The 18,292-nt window shown below is 40.9% G+C and overlaps 1 protein-coding gene across 2 annotated transcripts in view; it reads left to right on the plus strand.

The window, feature by feature from the left end:
• The window catches only part of ZFAND3 (zinc finger AN1-type containing 3), a 202,940-nt gene extending 184,901 nt beyond the window's left edge, over positions 1–18,039 (plus strand). For both annotated transcript variants that reach the window (XM_084828515.1, XM_084828514.1), the window contains one exon: positions 15,278–18,039. In XM_084828515.1, the coding sequence (XP_084684641.1) occupies positions 15,278–15,432 (155 nt within the window). In that variant the 3' untranslated portion in view covers positions 15,433–18,039. The remainder of the gene's footprint in view (positions 1–15,277) is intronic.
• Positions 18,040–18,292: the final 253 nt, after the last annotated feature.

Below are 18,292 nucleotides of genomic sequence, written 5' to 3' on the forward strand. Positions count from 1 at the left end.
TGATTTATTTATTTATTTCTTAAATTTATTAATCGCCCATCAAGCTGGTCACCCAGCCACTCTGGGTGATGTACAAGTGTATAATAAAATAGATTAAAACAATAAAATTCTACAATAAAAACATTTTCTAAAATACCCTAACCCACCCCAAATGCCTGCCTGAACAACCACGTTTTTAATGCACGGTGGAAGCTCATTAAAGAGGGGGCATGGTGGAGTTCCCTAGAGAGGGAGTTCCACAGAGTGGGGGCCACCACAGAAAAGGCCCTCTCCCTCGTACCCACCAGTCTAGCTGTCCTGGCTGATGGGACAGAGTGATGGGACACAAGTGATGGGACACTTGCTATACTTCAATTAGTTATGTTACTTCCACACTAGCCTAAGAGCTGGAATTTGGAACATATAGCCCAAGGCATTCTGTTTACAACAAAAGTCTGGGGGCAATTGCACATATCTCCCTTGAAATAGGGGCATGAGATGTAACCCCATCCCCCCACCCCATGATTATGCTATTGCCACACTAGCTAGGGACTTGAAATTTAGTACATACATGGTCCAAGGCATCCTAACTGGTAAAATTTTAGAGATTTTATTACTCCCCCAGGGGTCATAAAATGTACCCTGAAATAGACATTAAAGGACAACTACATGAAAACTAGGTTTGTTCCCTGGTTTAAAAAATCACTTCAGGAAATTCTGGAAGAAGCAGATTATCTAGATCCATTTCAATCTGGCTTCAGGCCTAGTTATGGGACAGAGCTGCCTTGGTGGATAATTTACACCAGGACCAGGACAGCGGGACTGTGTCCATGTTGGTTCTGCTGAACTTTTCAGCACCTTATTATGCCACCAACTTCTGAGGTGTCTATCTGATATGCGACTGGGAGGCACTGTTATACAGTGGCTTTGTTACTTTTTGGAGCAGCAATTTCAGAAGGTGTTGCTGGAGGATTCCTGTTCAATACCATGGCCGTTGGCCTGTAGTGGCCCTCAGGGTTCCATTCCATCTTATCCTCCATGCTATTTTACTTGTCCATGAAACCACTGAGAGAGAGTGTCTGAAGTTTTGGCGTTCAGTACCACCAGTATGCTGATCCAACTCTATCTCCAAGGAAGCTGTTGTGGTTCTAAATCAGTGTCTGATGTCAGTAATGAACTGGATGAGGATGAACAAATTAAAGCATAATTCAGAAAAGACAGAGGTGCTCCTCATTAGTGAAAATGCAGATCAGGGAATAGGGACTGTGCTGGATGACAGTACACTCCCCTTGAAGACTCCGGTTTGCAGTTTAGGTGTGCTCCTAGACTCAGCCCTGAACCTGGATGCCCAGGTTTTGGTAGTGGCCAGGAATGTGTTTGGGCAGCTGAGGCTAGTGTGCCAACTGCATCTATTCCTGGAAGTGTCTGATCTAGTCACAGTCATACATGCCTTAGTTACATTGTGTTTGACTATTGTAATGTGCTCTACATGAGGCTGCCTTTGAGAACCATTCAGAAACTTCATCTGGTCCAGGATGCTGCAGCCAAACGGTTGACATGGGCTGGTTACAGGGAGCATGTGATACACATGCTCCCTGTAACCATTCCTTGTTACAACAGCTTCACTGGCTACTGGTCTGTTTCCTGGCACAATTCTAACTGCTAGTTATGATCTATAAAGCCCTATATGGCTTGGGACCAGGCTACCTGAAAAACTACGTTCTCCTATATTCTGAGATCTTTGGGAGAGGACCTTCTTTCAGTACTGCCACCTTCAGGGGTGCCTTTGGTAATGACACTAGAGAGGGCCTTCTTGGTAGCTGCTTCCAGGCTGTGGAACTCCCTGCTGAGGGAGGCTAGGTTGACTCTCTCTCTCTGCTTCCCTTGTGCTGGCAAGCAAAGATGTTTTTATTCAACCAGGCCTTTGGCATATGAGCTGTTCTGTTTCGTAAGGTGCTGTTTTTATTCTATTAGTGTGTTGTTAACTATGTTTTAAATGTATTTATTTTATTATAGTTTTAATCAAGTTATTTTATTTATTTATTTTGGTTCTTATGATTGTAAGCCACCCTGAGTACCATTTTCTTGGTAAAAAGGCAGGGTACTAGTCACATAAATAAAAACTTAATTGATTATGTGTTAATCTGCATACGTTTCCGTATGAAAAACATAGCTCTGAATATTAAACATTATTTTATTTATTTAAGGATTTGTACCTATCCCTTTAACAGGTTCCCTGGGAAGCTTACTTTAAAAAAAAGATGCATTCATGTGTCAGAGCAGGTACCACTTAGAAGAAGAATTCCCTCCTGTGTGAACAAAGAGGAATGCTCCTCTAAAATATTGTCTCCCACCTACAAATCAACAGACTTTGAATCAGGGGGACTCTCCTCATCTAATCATGACAATTTCATGATAAACCACTCTTGTCTGACACCTGACAATTGATGCATGTAACCTCGTCCTGTTTCAATTTCACTGGCTAGTTGTTTGTTTCAACAATATAAAGTGCTAATTTTAGCATTTAAAGCCCTAAATCAGGGGTGGGGAACCTCATGTCCATGGGTCAAATGCGGACCTTGGTGCATTAACAGTTTTCAATTAACACAGGATACTTTTAAGCTGTTATTAAATATAAGTAAAATGCACATACTAAGGGCACAATCCTATGCGTGTTTAGACAAAAAAAAGTCACATCTCCCAGCATGCCCCTAGTTGGCTGGGGCACACTGGGAGTTGAAGGACTTTTTTCTGTCTAAACATGCATAAGATTGCACCTTAAATTAGACCTCTCTACAGCAGGAGTGTGCAACAAAACCCTCTAGATGTTTTGAACGTAACCAAAACGGGATTTCTCCCAACCCCTTAGAAACATAGCAAGAAAACAACTGAATACAATAATAATGTATTCTTTCTTATTGCCTTTATGTATATGTTTTAACTGCATAGATTTTTAAAAAATCATTATTAGATTTTGTTCCAATTGTATCTACTGTCACCAGTACACCCAACCCAGTTGTTTTGTTCCTCTAGATGTTTTGGCCTATAGCTCCCATCGGGTCTAGCAAGCATAGTCAATAGTGAGGGATGATGAGAGTTGTAGGCCAAAACTTCTGGAGGGCCACAAGTTGCCCACCCCTGCTCTAGAGCAGCAGAACATTTTCCAATGAAATTGAAATTTTTCCTATACAATAACTAATTTGCATCAGAATTTTTTCCAATAGAACCTGAAAATTTCCCCATGCAAACAACCCTCTGCGATTCAAATTTTTCCAGAAGACCCACATCACTGCAAGTAGAAGAGAGGGATAAAAATATTTAATAATTTAGTTTATAGGGCATTTAATGTTCTGCCACCTGCCAAATTTTTAAAACTAGGGTTAAGTTGAATCTCGGCAGAAAAACCAAAGTGGTGCATTTACTTGATAATGTATTGGTCAGTCTTATCCAAGTAATGGCTGACATACTTTCCACTGCAGCAGATATATGGGTATTATTGTCAAGCGCATAGCCTTAATTGCAAACAACTGGAATTTTTAAAGCATGGATATATAATGCCTGTAGCTACTCATGAGGTTAAAACATGTGGACTTATGTAAATGCCTCTGGAGTTTCTGTAATAGACGAAGTGTCTCAGCCTGGAAACTTGCCATTATTTATTCTTGTTCCTTACTAATGTCTTATCTGCTTTGCATTTTCTTTGGGCTGAAGCAAAAAACAGATGATACACATATATTATCAGGCTGCCTAGTACTGCTTGCTTGTTTTAATTACATTTTTGGATACACTTTGGCTTTTAATTAAATCCTCAACTTTCGGGAGGGGTGTGTTAGTATAGATAAATGCACCATGCAGAGTCTCTTAGAGGTATGCATACTAACCCTGGTAAATATTATATATCTACAGATTGTAAAAGAAAAGAATTCAGAACGAAGGATAGAGGGTAGTGATTTGGGGCCAATTCTGGCAGTCCAACTTTGTGATAAAATTCACGTCTATTTAGGATTGAATGGAAGGACAAGGGCCTTCGCTTTTAATGGCTCACTTTCAATTACCTTTGGGGGACTGACACAAGGGGTTGCAAAAATGTTTGACTAATCCCTGATTGGCTAGGATCACCTCTAGGACTAGTAGAGGAAACAATGCATTCACTCTAAATGAAACTCATTTACCCTTGGTGAGATTAGCAAGTAGCCAAATTGGATTGACTATATATTACTGTGATTTTTTCATATCCAGCATGTGATGCCTAATTAGCTAGGATCACTTGAGGAAGAATAAAATGGAGAACAAAAGTGGTCCTGAAGCAGCAAGGGTGGGAGCGTGTGTAACAGTGGCTGCAAATAACCACAAAGAAAGGTAGGATTGTAGGTTTTTAGACCTCTCAAAGAAGAACAGCAGACTTGGAGAACATTCAGACCAGTCCTACAAGTATACAGAATTCCAGAATTCTTCGTTAAGGTTTGGCTTGTAAATAGATACTGATATATGCCCTTTCACATGGTGTCATTGTCCTTGGGTAGGTTGCAGTATACTTTTATCCATAGTCTGATGCCATGTATTAGATCCCTTTAATATATGTTCCACTTCCACCAGCATCCTGCCATGTAAGGAAGATAGTATACAGCCCCAAAGTAGGTATACAGTATAGTTTATTTGCATTTTATTACATTGTTTATTACATTTACATTTGTTTAACACTGTTTAATCTCGTAAGTGCTCGAAATGTATTCCACTTAACTGATTTAACTGTCACTCCCTGTCACTCACTCTTCCCAACTGTCATTCTGACTCCACCCACACATCTTCTACTCACACATTCTCTCCCCCTCTCATCAACATTCTAAACAACTGTATACCTACTTTTGGACCGCCTGGTATGTAAGTTTGGTTCTTGATTAAACCCTGGCTGGCTTTTTCTAAAAAGTTAGACTGGATGAACTATTGTGGTTTCCCTTCAGCTAGACACACATACAGAAGAAGGGGAGAAAGCAGCATCTGTCAGTGTGACTTTTAGAGTGGCAAGGCAGATAGGGAATGAGCCAGCGGACTGTCGCAGCATATTTGCTTTTCCATACAAGGTTCAAGGGTGTTGCTAAAACCATCCTCTGTCCATTTATTTGGATTTGTTCTTTCTACACACATAGTCAACATTCTTAAAGGGCTACACTGTGTAGGGAAGTCACATGAGCTAGCAAATTGATAGATTGTATCAACCACATTTAGCCAACAATGGGGGTGGGGGACATCCATGTGCTGACAATTATTATTGAATTAAGAGCTGTATGCATTTCAAGCTTGGAATCTTGATCAAAGGCAGACCCTATATGATCTTCCCTATTCTAGCCAAAGTAGTATCTTCTGTAGATATTTAAGTAAAGTGGAGAAAGTAATTCCAGCCACACCACACACACATAATATTCAGATAGAGATGCCAATTATAACATAAGCTCGAGGTTAGAAATAAAATGCTAAAGGTTTACCCTAAAAAATAAAATCCTTTTTTCCGTATGCTAGATGCATCTCGGTTTCTAGTCCTTCGGATGTCATCATGTTTTGCTGTACTGTTTGAATTCATTGGCTCAGTTCTCTTTTCTGAAATAGTCATAAGTTCAAGTAAGTATGAAGTTCATGTAGGCATCATCTTTTGAAAGAGAATTTGCAAAGCAATCAAATAACACTTCCAAGTTACCTGGAAATATTCCAGGATTCTAATTTCAGTCATTTAATACTTTAGCGTTAGTTTAGTTAGTGACAAGATGAGCTTCATCGGCTAAATTCCTAAACCTCCTTCTGCTATATGTCTGGCTATATGAGCTGTTTTCTTACAATTGCAACCAACCAAAATTCTCTTTTGAGTATTTATTTACACATTCATTCAACAGGCAATTCATCCTGATGCTGGAGCTAAATGGCAGGCACCAAACAATTCGGTCTTTATGTATTATGAACCACTTCAGCAAACTTTTCTAATTCAGATATGCCACATTGAGAGTGTTAAAATTAGATCTTATTCATGACTTTTATGTGCAGTTATTAAGATATGCTAATAAAGGAATGGCAGTGCTAGAAGTAGCTATAGCTTGTTTAAAATATTCCTAGACTGCCTTTCTATCAAAGGTATCGAAGGTGGTTCACCTGGGAAATGGTGTTTCATAACTGCAGTGAGCATGCTCTGACTGCTAGAACTTCTTCTGTCCTTAGTAGAAAGCAAGCATCTCCTGAAGATTTTTAAAACTATTAACATTTCTGGTACATAGTTATCAGTGGCAGTTGATGCGTTGATTATTCTGGTCCACCGTTAAATATATTATACATGTAATAAATGAAGTCAAAGCATCCCAAGAGGTTTATTATTACAACTTTTTTTTTTCAAAATACTTAAAAGCCTGAGACTGTCTCTGTACAATGACTAGTGCCATAGCTTAGTGGCAGAGCACATGTTTTGCATGCAAAAGGTCCCAAGTTCAATCCCCAACACCTCCACATAGGGCTAGGAAAGACTCCTATCTAAAAACCTTGGACAAGCTCTGCCAGTCAATATAGATAGTACTGAACTACAGGAGCCAATGGTCTGAATCAGTATAAGCGTTCCTAACCAGGGATACTACTGTAGACCACCTTTATTTTGTATGGTTAGTGTGTACACCTTTGCAAGCATTTGTGAGGGTCATTGACATTGTATCCTGGAGAGGTAGGCTAAAGGGGAAAACATAATTTGAATAGTATATGTGGGGCGGGGGGGTGAAGAGAGAGAGAGAGAGAGAGATGGTTTGCCGAAGTGTCATGTTTGGACTGGAGCCTGGTTGTTAAATAGTCCAGCCTTGCTGTCTTTAGGAAACCAAAAGACATTCTGATGTGCAAGCAGTTCTTCAGTAATGTGCATTCCAAAGCATATTGAGAGGCTATCATAGAGGCTATTAAGGGGTTATTTTCCTTCCCCCCACCCCCAACCATACACACATGAACACTCATGTCTTACATGAAAGGAATTCCTCCAGTTTTCCATGGCATTCTTGCATCAAAAAAAGTTTGTATGCTTTTAGAATGATGCTCTGGCAAATGGCTGTCTTTATAAGAAGAGAGAGAAAGGAAATTCTTCACTGTATCCTGTTCTTTTCCATTCTACTGTACTCTTGCCCATCTTGCATGTGCATCTTTGATCAGAAAAAAAAATCATCTCTAGAAATGAATTGCAAGACACTGCCTAACCTTTTCAGAGCTTTGAGAAATAAATGTCTCTACTTTGTATCACAGATATCATAATGGTCATGTGAATCCATTATGAGAACTATTGCCTGCAGCCCAGATAGGCACTAAAGACCTAAAGCATAAGCAGACAGGTTTAGGGAAATATTCCAAATATCTTTCTGTATTCCATTCCTCCTGCTGTGAATGCAGTTCAGTCATTATTTCCTTGGTAGCTCCTAGCTGGTATGCACTTGAAAAGAAAACCTTTTTTTTAATATTTAAAAATGCTTTTCTGTTTTGGTTAAAAAAAAAAAAACTTGTGGGATAAAGTAACCAGCCTTCTTGAATACCTATTGTGCCACCTGTGAAGCAGCACTGTATGAATATCACAGGGAGGTGCTGAATTGCCTTGGGACCTGCTGATTCAGTCTAAGGCAGTTTGTTTTTAATATGAGAAACTATAACTTCAGCACAAATGAATTAACACTTCTCTCTAGAATTTCATTTTGAGAAGAAAATGCCACTACTTTGGCAAAATCCCATATTAGATCATTTGTTTCCAAGTTTATTAAAAAAAACACATTTGAATAAAAAATGTATTTGGAATTATTCATAATGGTGATTTACATCTGGAGAAAACCTCTAAATTTCAAGTCTACAACTAATATTTTGGGAAAGATCTCCAAACTAGACTTGTATCATCCTCCCTTGGACATTTCTTGAAAAAATCATGTTCCTTTTTAGTTCCAGAGTAACATCTTCCACAGGGTATTTCTCCTTTGAAAACATTTGAGAAGCAGTTTCTAGACAGAAAACTTCACAGTGGAACCAGCCCCATTGGGTTTCCATTAACATGTTTCAAATGAAGCTGTATTCTTGTTCCTCTAGCTGTCTCAGATCTCTTACATTAAGGGCAGTGATGTCAGGGTGGAAACTGAGCCCATAGAGCCTCAGAGCAGTTCTGATTCTGAGGAAGAACAGCAATCTGTGGGAGAGGAGCTCGCTCATCTCTCACAGGCACAGCAGCTGGCAGAGATTCCTCCTGCCAGCATTCCTGGGATAGATAGTGACCCTGGCAGTGAGAGAGTGCTGGAGGGGGGCATGCTGGATGCTCGGCGTAGACGCAGGGAGCGACGACAGATGGAGGGCACTGAAAGGAGGCACTCCACTCGTTTGGCGCTCAAACAACGGTTGCGTCCCGAGAACCCAAGGGAAAGAGGGAGGATCTCTCCATAACGCAGAAGTTCAGAGTCTTCCCATGATTCTCCTTCAAACGGGGGCCAACTGCCTTACCTGGAGCTTAGGCTACTCTGCTAACTTTCCCCAGTGCTGTTCCTTGCTTAGTCGCTAGTGATTAGTATCTGAAAGAGTCATAAAGGAATAAAGCCTTGGAAAGAATCCTCATCGTCTGTGTCCTGAGTTGGCTATTTGAGGGGACTGCAAGAGGCAGCTAGGGCGCTCCTGACAAGTAGGAGGAAGAAGGGCCTTGGTTTGTCCGTTTTATTTCCAGAACTGGGTTGACAGTATTGATTTGGAATGTTGGCTTTGGAGCAAGGGTAGAATTGGGCAGGGCAAAGGGTCATTTGAATGGAATATAGCTACAATAGCACACAATGTTCTTTGCAGAAGGAAGAAAGCAGTAATTACAGTTTGTGTACAGATGGAGCTTCCTAAAAGGAGACAGAGAGTCAGCAAGAGAGATTTATATAAACTGTTGTGGGAGCTACTGTAACATGGTTTTATTTGTTTTTAGAGCAGTCTAATAGAAAGTTCATATGGATCTAGGTTTGCATCATTTGCCATAATGCTGCATGACCTAATAACTGACTTCGTAGTAGATACTTTCTTGTAAGTTTTTCCTATAATAATCAGTTGGCTGATTCTACTGTCAAGAGAAGTTTGTTTAAATGGTTAATCGCTAAAGATACTTCCTAGAGATCTTATTGAATTGATTTGTTTACACACTATTTTTGTGATTTGAGGTATGTTCATATTATTTGCAGACATGTTGTTGTTGTTCAGTCGTTCAGTCGTGTCCGACTCTTCGTGATCCCATGGACCATAGCACGCCAGGCCTTCCTGTCCTGCGCTCTCTCCCGGAGCGTGCTCAAGTTCATATTCATTGCATCCGTGATGCTATCTAGCCATCTCATCCTCTGCCGTCCCCTTCTCCTTTTGTCTTCAGTCTTTCCCAGCTTCAGGGTCTTTTCCAGGGAGTTTTCTCTTCGCATTAGGTGGCCAAAATATTTGAGCTTCAGCTTCAGTATCTGTCCTTCCAATGAGCACTCAGGGTTGATTTCCTTTAGGATTGACTGATTTGACCTCTTTGCAGTCCAGGGGACTCTTAAGAGTCTTCTCCAGCACCACAGTTCGAAAGCATCAATTCTTCGGCGCTCAGCCTTCCTTATAGTCCAGCTCTCACAGCCATACATTACTACTGGGAAAACCATAGCTTTGATTAGACGGACCTTTGTCGGCAAGGTGATGTCTCTGCTTCTTACTATGCTGTCTAGGTTTGTCATAGCTTTCCTCCCAAGGAGCAAGCGTCTTTTAATTTCATGGCTACAGTCACCGTCTGCGGTGAACTTGGAGCCCAAGAAAATAAAATCTGTCACTTCTTCCATTTCTTCCCCTTCCATATGCCAGGAAGTGATGGGGCCAGATGCCATGATCTTCGTTTTTTTAATGTTGAGTTTCAAACCAGCTTTTGCACTCTCCTCTTTCACCCTCAACAAGAGACTCTTTAGATCCTCTTCGCTTTCTGCCATTAGGGTGGTATCATCTGCATATCTGAGGTTGTTGATAATTCTCCCGGCAATCTTAATTCCGACCTGTGATTCATCCAACCCGGCGTTTCTCATGATGTACTCTGCATTTGCAGACATGCATGCCCCCAAAGTGTTGGGTCACAAAACTGACCTCTGCAGTTTCTAACACTAAAACTTCATAAAACTGAATTATTTTTGGTGGAATCCAGTTATGTCCTTTTGCTGATGGAACAGCATCCACCAACAGAGGAGATTCCCCCTCCCCCTTACAGCCCTTGCAGCCCCTTTCCCACAAATCTCCTCTGGAGAGTTGGGGGCTCTCCTGAGCACATTTTGGGATTGCATAGGGGCTGCAGGGGGCAGGTGAGGACAGGAGAATTCCTTGAAAGACCCGGTTAACATCAGTTTTGTCAAGAAGAGTCAGGATCCTTGATCTTCCTTTACTAGGCTGCTGCGTTTTGATGGCAGGGAAGCATACTAACCATTTTCAGTTCAGATTTAATTATTTGTCTGTTAGCAGCAAAAATATATTCACCATTTGTAGTTGCTTTGCTTTGCCACTGGCATGCTGAAATAAAATGTTAAGACCCCTTAATAAACTTGTGTTTTACAATTCTGCCTTGGGCAGTGGGTCAGGCACAATATCACTTAGGTTTTTTTTTTAAAAAAATGTTTTTTTGCTAGTGAGCTATAAACAGCTAACATTTTCTAGACAACCATTGCCTGTAACTGCTTCCAGCTGCAAGCATGTGCTTACAAATTAGCTCTATGGCCTTCACCAAAGAGGCTTCCCTGTTATTTTAAGTTTCATGTGTGAAAGCAACCATATTTGTGGCTACTTGTAATTCAGCCATGAAGTTAGAGCTGAAGTGGGAAGCCGTCTTACTTACTTACTTACTTACTTACGATATTTATATACCGCTCCACATCAGAAGATTTCAGAGTGGTGAACAACATGATAAAAGAATAAAAAAACAGGTTAAAAGAGTTAAAACATTTTTTTTTTTAAAAGACAAACCCCAACAAGTTGGAATTTTTGAGCAACTCCATGCATGGTTAAGCATTAATCATACCAAGACAACCCCTTATTTGGGAGGCTTTGACGTATTTAAAATCTGACTGAAGGTGTTCACAATTACCAGCTTCCATTGCTGCCAGGAGAAATCAAAATAGCGGGGCGGGGGGATGCTTGTAGGTTTTTTGGTTTAGTTTGGTTTTTCAAGAGAGATCTTGAAAATAGTTTAGAAGTAGTTAATACCAGTTTTTCTACTGCAAAATGGAGATCCATTCTTCCTGGATTGTAGAAGTTGAACATTTATGCCAGTAATGATTTGATTAATCGTTTGATTTGCTACAGTACATTTGCCTCCTCCCAATAGGCCAGCATTTGGAGCAGGTCATAAATACGTTTCAGAAGTTATAAGAAACACAGACATGCCATAGGATGAATGGTCATTAATCAGAATTACTGTCATTTGCCTTAATGTTTGCACATTTCAGTATTTAAACTTGGGATGCTTACAAAATTTCCCCCATCTGAATTTTTCTCTGTATGTTTGTGTCTTCAAAATACTTAAACTTACTGCAGAGCAGCACCAATGCCTTGAGGAATGTCACTATTCCACCCTTCTGGTTTCTGGATTTTGTAGATCCTTCTGCAGATGTGTAGCTTGCCCCAGCTTTAATTTCCTTCCATTGGTTCTAGTCTTCTTTCCCTTTCTCCTTTACAGATATGTACAAGCACGTTTACATGTTGGTAAAACACAGTGCAAGAAGGTTTCTTGACATGATCGAGTGCTGAAACATGCTGTACTATACCAATGCTAATTTGTGTGCAGTGTGCATCAATAATGAAAATCAAGAACAAATGGAAATAAATTAAAGCTGCTGCAAATGGTGCATGCACCAGTTCCAGAACCAATTTTAGAAATCCTCCATGCTAAACTGAAGCTCAGTCCAAACAAGTCTGAGATGCTGTTAGTGGGTGGTTCTTCTGACCAGATGGAGGGTGCTCAACCTGTTCTGGGTGAAGTTACACTCCCCTTGAAGGAGCAGGTTTATAGTTTGGGGGTTCTCCTGGAGCCATCTCTGTCACTTGAGGCTCAGGTGACCTCAGTAGCACAGAGTGCCTTCTACCAGGTTCAGCTGATGGCACATCTACACCCCTGTCTGGGATAACCTGGTCTCAATAATGTATGCTCTGGTAACCTCGAAGTTAGATTACTGCAATGCACTCTACGCGGGACTGCTCTTGAAGACTGATCAGAAGCTGCCCCTTATGCAAAATGCGGCAGCCAGATTAACGGGACCAGGAAGTCTGAACCTATAGGGCCAATTCTAGCCCACTTGCATTGCCTGCCTGTATGTTTCCAAGCCCAATTCAAGGTGCTGGTTTTAACCTATAAAGCCTTACATGGCTCAGGACTGCAGTACCTGACGGTGCACCTTTCCTGACCTGAACCTACCTGGACACTACTATCAACATCTGAGGCCTTCCTCCGACTGCCACCCTCAAGGGAGGCTCAGAAGGTGGTAACAAAGGAGAGGGCCTTTTCAGTGGAGCCCCCCCCCCCCCCATTATGGGATGATCTTGCCACTGAGGCCTGCCTGGCACCAACACTATCTCATCCTTTTGGTGCCAGGTTAAGACTGCCCTCTACCATTTAATTTAGGCATTTAATAGCATATGATGGGCATTTATGTCAACTGTCCTTAACAGATTTAGTATTTTATTGAAATTGTTTTTAACTGTTTAAATTGTTTTAAATTTTGTATATTGAAATTTTATGCTGTATTTTAATATCTTGTATCTGCGGTTTGTGATTTTGTGAATTGTTGTGAACCGGCCAGAGAGCTTCGGCAGTGTAGAGGAGATGATGATGATGATTGTGATGCAGGAAGAAAGGTGGAGCTGAATTCTGGGAGAAGCGAAGAGAACCAGGGAAATCTGCACACCCCAAATTTAAACATGTTTACAGTATATGTATCTCAGAATGCCAGTGCTATGTTCTATGAGCCTCTATCCAAGGGGTATAAAGGTGTGCAAAGATTTTTATATTCCAAGAACCCTTCACTGACACACACTTCCTGAGATAATACAGTAGCGTGTAACTATTGCAGTGCCTTCATTTCTGAAAGTTTCCAGGTATTTTTAGGTTAAGCATTCATCTTTATCAATTAGAATTTCAAATCACTAGGAAGTGTAAATTTTCATGTGAGAGGTGAAGGTGACAAGAGCTAGAGCAAAATTCTGTACAGGAATAATGGTGTCATTATTAGGGTTGGTTTTGAAGTGGCTCCAAATGTGTTATCTGTAAAGAAACAAATGTATTATTAATTCATTTCGGCACGTGACATGAACTGCAGATTATGGCTGATTCGAACTCTTTGTGCCCTTTCACTCAGAAATAAAGCTGACAGCCAGCAACATTTGCATGAAGTTAGGGCTAAATTTAAAATGTCAAGGGTCCCGAGTTTAGATGAGATTTTTGGCTCTGCTCCTAGCCCATAAAACCCAGGAATACTTCCCCTTCTAATGCTGCCAATGGAGTCACTGTTGCATACTTGCAGAAGTTAGTGTTCAAAATTAATTGTGCATGTAGTATAATCCTTCATTAATTTTGAAAATTAAAGGGTTCCTGTCTTAAGCCTGTATTTGAGAGGTTTCCCCATCCTTTCACTCTAGGCAGTGAACGAAAAATTACTCTGACAATACTCAGGAACAATTTTATCATCCTCGACAGTCAGATCAGTTCATACTAATTATGGATAGTTATGTTAAAAATGTACATCCTACCCTTCAATATGTCTATTCCCAGGGCACCTAACGAATCATATTACAGTTTAAAAACAATAAAAGCCTCAAAAACAAATTCAAGCAGCAGAAACAATAAAAGCATAGCAGGAGCAGAATAAAACCAGTTCTGATGGTATATTAAAAGGCTTGGGGAAATAAAAAGGCCTTCACCTGCCATCAAAAGGACATGAGTAGGCACCAAGCAAGCCTTCCTAGGAAGAGCATTCCAAAGGCTACAGACAAAAAGACCTTATCTCCATTCGCCACCCACCTAATCTCAGATGACAGTGACTCCTGAAGAAGTGCCTCCAGAAATGACCTGAATGTATAGTCAGGAAAAAACAAGTCCTTTGGTTACCAATGAAGTTGTGTTACCTTCCACTGCCCCCAGTTAGTCCAAAGCACAGTTGCTAGGTAAGGCAGCTGAACATATAATGCATTGCAGCATTCTAATCTGGAGGCTACCAGAGCATGGATAATGATGGCCAGTCTGGTTACCCACACTAGACAAAATCTGGGAGATCATGATAAGATCTCCTGATGTCTCCTTTTTTCCCTTAAAAGCAGCCATGTGAACAGATTGGGGCCACAACACTGGGGTAGGGGGTTGATCTTTCCCCATGCCATTTTCCTGATCTCAAGATCACTTCTCTTACACTTACACACATGCACACGCCCGACAACTTTTTTCCCTGCTAAGACACCATGGGGCAAACGCTTTGGCCCTGTGGCACACTGTTCTTAAAGAAAAATGATCAGCAGTGCTAAGCTGTTAAAATGTCCTCCCGATTGCCCAGGGGCAATTCTTCCTTACCTTAACTGCGAAGCTATTTACAAGCCTGTCTTAGTTGACTCTGGCCTAACTCCTATTGAGATCATAAACCTGTGTCTGGATTGTACTGATGGTACTGATTGTACTTCAGGTGAGGACCTCACATGCCTGAATGTTTTTCCATACAAAATATCTCCCTGCACACAGAAAACTAGTATGTCCATTTCTTGAAATAAATACTTCACGTAAGCAGTTGTAAAAATGATTTTCCACTTCATCAGACCCACAGAGAAATGGACGTTCTACAGCAGGAATTCCTGCCACACAACCCATTAATAGAGCAGATGTAAGGCATTAAATCTAAGAAGTGAAAAAGGCTGGTAGATTGTATAGGAATATGAATTGCCCATGCCCGCTATGGCGCTGCATAAGTCACTATTCTGGGGCTGTTCCTGTAGGCAAGACAAGAAGTAGCTACCTCTGAGTGGGTAATTCTGAATCATGCACAGATGTAATGGATAGCCACCTCTGACTGTGGGTACTTTGGGCTTCCAGAAGGCATTAATCATTTAATTTGTTGTGTGTGGCAACAAATTTGGGAATTACTGCCCTAGATGGGGAAGAAAAGAGCTGCGCATTGTGCAGAGTCTTACCAAAATGGATCTGTAATTCCAGTAATTGCTAGCCTAGTCCTTTTGCTTTTGTAGGATTCCCGTTTTTAATGCTGTGTTCTCTTCTCTTCCCTCCCCCACCTTTCTTCTGCCTTTACAGGTTATGTGTTCTGTATGTTGCATCGCCTGCCTGAACAGCATGATTGCACGTTTGACCACATGGGACGTGGACGTGAGGAAGCCATTATGAAAATGGTGAAACTGGACCGGAAAGTGGGGCGATCATGCCAGCGCATTGGCGAGGGCTGCTCCTGAGTTGCAAGACTCTCTACAACCAAATGCCGTTCTCTTAGTTCACTAATGTTAGCCTTATTTAGGACAAAGTCAACCAGCCACCTTGTACTGGGCAAGTTTCAGACTACAGCCAATCAATTTCCTTTCTTTAGCCAACCATCCTGGTACTGTAGTTTAGGGGTTAATGGTGATTGACATTGATTTCTGGCTGGTTGTTAAGGTGCCTGCTAGCCACCGTATTAAAAAAAAATGAAGAAATATTTTTGAGCATGGCTAGTGGATTTTAACAAAAATCTAAAGACTTCTATTATTGCAGGAGTCAAGCTCTTTAAAAAAAAAAAGCCTTATGCTGGTAAGCTTCCAGCAGCTGAGTAGAAACTGATGTAAAAGACTGCTATGTGCACACCTCTCTGCAAGAAAGTACCCTTAATAGTCTGCTTTTCCTATCCTCACGTCTAGCTAACTTTGAAGGGGTGAAACTCTGCTTAGAGCAGGCAGTGTAGCTGCTGAACCTAGAAGACCTAAACGATCACTTACGCCACTTTCACGCGTGTCTTCTGAGGTTAGGTAGCATCACCAGCATCAGGGAATCTCTTCGGGGTGGGAATGTCTTTCTGGGAAGTCAAAAAGAGGGAGACAGATTCTTATGACAACTTTTATATCAAACACATTACAGGGAAACTGTTTCTTTATTTAGATGGAGGAGGAAGATCTTGCTTTAAAGTTAGCTCCATTCTGGAACAAGCAGTAAACTGTGTGCATTTTCTACGCAGCATCTATGTTTCTTAAGCAGTGTGATCGAATTCCATACGCCAACCATTGTGGCTGTTTTCCATCAGCCCAAACCTGATCGGCTCTTGTTTGCCTTTTGCTAAGTGCAGGTATCTGATAATTGATCAAATAAGGCTAATTCACAGCACAGTAGCCATGGCTGGATCCTACAGACTGACTTTCTGTAGCTAGACATATACTGAGGGGTAAAGGACGTTTTCTAGCAAACAGAATTCAGTAACAGTATTGGGGAACAACCAGGAAAATCACCCCTTACTGAATTGAGTTTGTATGCCTCACTTCCAGTGTGTTAAGGAGATAATCAAATGGGCTGTTCCAGCCCTGTGACTATGCAGCTCGGTACTCTCAGTGAAGGTCTTCGCCCATCATCTGTTGCAAAGCAAGGGATTGTGAAATGCATTGCATAGAATTGGGACTCTCCAGATCTGTTATTTAGAGCTACAGTTCTGTATTGTAGTCTGTCAATCTCATTGAGGCAAACTGCACACATTTTTAATGTGCAGTGGCAGGAAAATGGCAGTTTCTGCCTCCAGCTACAGGCAAGGTTTCTGTAGGAAAAAGAACTCATATAGATGGTGGCTTAGTGTGGAATTACACCCCCCCAAAAAAAACCATTTAGTGCACCATTAGCAATTAAGAATTAGGTATATAGTTGGGAGTTGGGGGGGGGAGGGGGGCAGCTGCTGGAGGAAGGGTGAGAATGAATTGTCTCATACTTTCACAAGTAGGTTACTTTTAAGCCACCCAAAGAGTGAATTACCCTCATGTTACTCTAAAAAAAACGTTGTGGGGTAGAGCAGTTTAAATAAGTTACTGACTGTTCCATTTGTGCTGAAGGTAAATTACCGGTTTGTGGGCTGAATTGTATTTACTCTGGCAGCCATCTATGGCCAGTGACAGAGACTCAGCCTTTGCCTGTATTACAGCAATGCAAATTAGTAATGAAGTAAATCTGAAATATTCCACCATTACAAAGTTCAATATGGAAAAGCCATTCTGTGTTGTACTCAAGGCTTTGAAATCGGCAATGGAATTTCCAGCTGCATATTCTGTTTCCTAAGGAAGTATTCCCCTTCCATCGATATGAGGGGGAAATCAGACAATTTTCTTTGCGTTTGCCATGAAGAGTTTAAAAAAAAACATGGACTTCAGCTGCTGCCGCGCTATGCACTTTCTTCCCTTCTAAAATCCTAGCATAGCATTTGATGGACATTCTGATTGATACACAAGACTTTTGCAGATTAATAACGAAGATGCTGTTTTTTCCTTGTTAATCCTTTCTTTAGCCCTGTTACAAGTGCACAGTTGGTTTCAAGGTGGCTCTTGAGCGAACACTACTCAAAGTTCATGTGGATTATGGACAATGTTCACTTTAAAAAAAAGTGTGGGGGTTGTTCCTTTGCAGTATCTGTTCTGTGAAGTTTGTTAAACGTAAAGAAAGCTTAAGTTCTTGTATCTTTAAAGAAAATCTTATTTAACCCTTTTTTGTGTTCTAGATTTACTTACACATGTAGCCTAGAGCTCAGTTTTAGTTTAACATTGTGAAAATATTAAAAGGATTGTAATTCTTTTTCCTCCTGCTTAAAAGAAACAAACCATTAAACAGATCAGATTAAAGTTTGAATCCTTCTCCGAGTTTTGCAGTAGGTTTTGCTCATCAGCATAATTTCTGCTGTGGCTTGATCATTCTTTTTAAGCAATTGCATGTGGGGAGGAGAGGAATGACAGGGATCTCATCACTACTCCACAGGTTTCAAATGTAGTCATTTCCTATCTATTATATTGGAGCAACCACTTCAGATTGGGAAACTTGGGGCGTGGGTGAGCCAAAACGGAGTGCTTAAGGCCGCAACCCTATGCATGTTTAGACAGAAAAAAGTCCTACACCTGCCAACATTTCCCAGCCAGCCATGCTGTCTGTGGAATGCTCAGAGGTATAGGACTTTTTTTTGTCTAAACATGCATGGGATTGTGTCCTAACTCTTTCCGATAACAATAATGATACCTGGTTAATCAGTATTAACTCTGGCATTTTGCACCCTGTGTAAAAAACTGAGTTCAAGAGTGTCAAGCACTCTTAAAATTCAAT

The sequence above is a fragment of the Heloderma suspectum genome, chromosome 1 (assembly GCF_057233095.1).
Source record: "Heloderma suspectum isolate Gila_16-S chromosome 1, 16-S_ref, whole genome shotgun sequence".
Classification (NCBI taxonomy): domain Eukaryota; kingdom Metazoa; phylum Chordata; class Lepidosauria; order Squamata; family Helodermatidae; genus Heloderma; species Heloderma suspectum.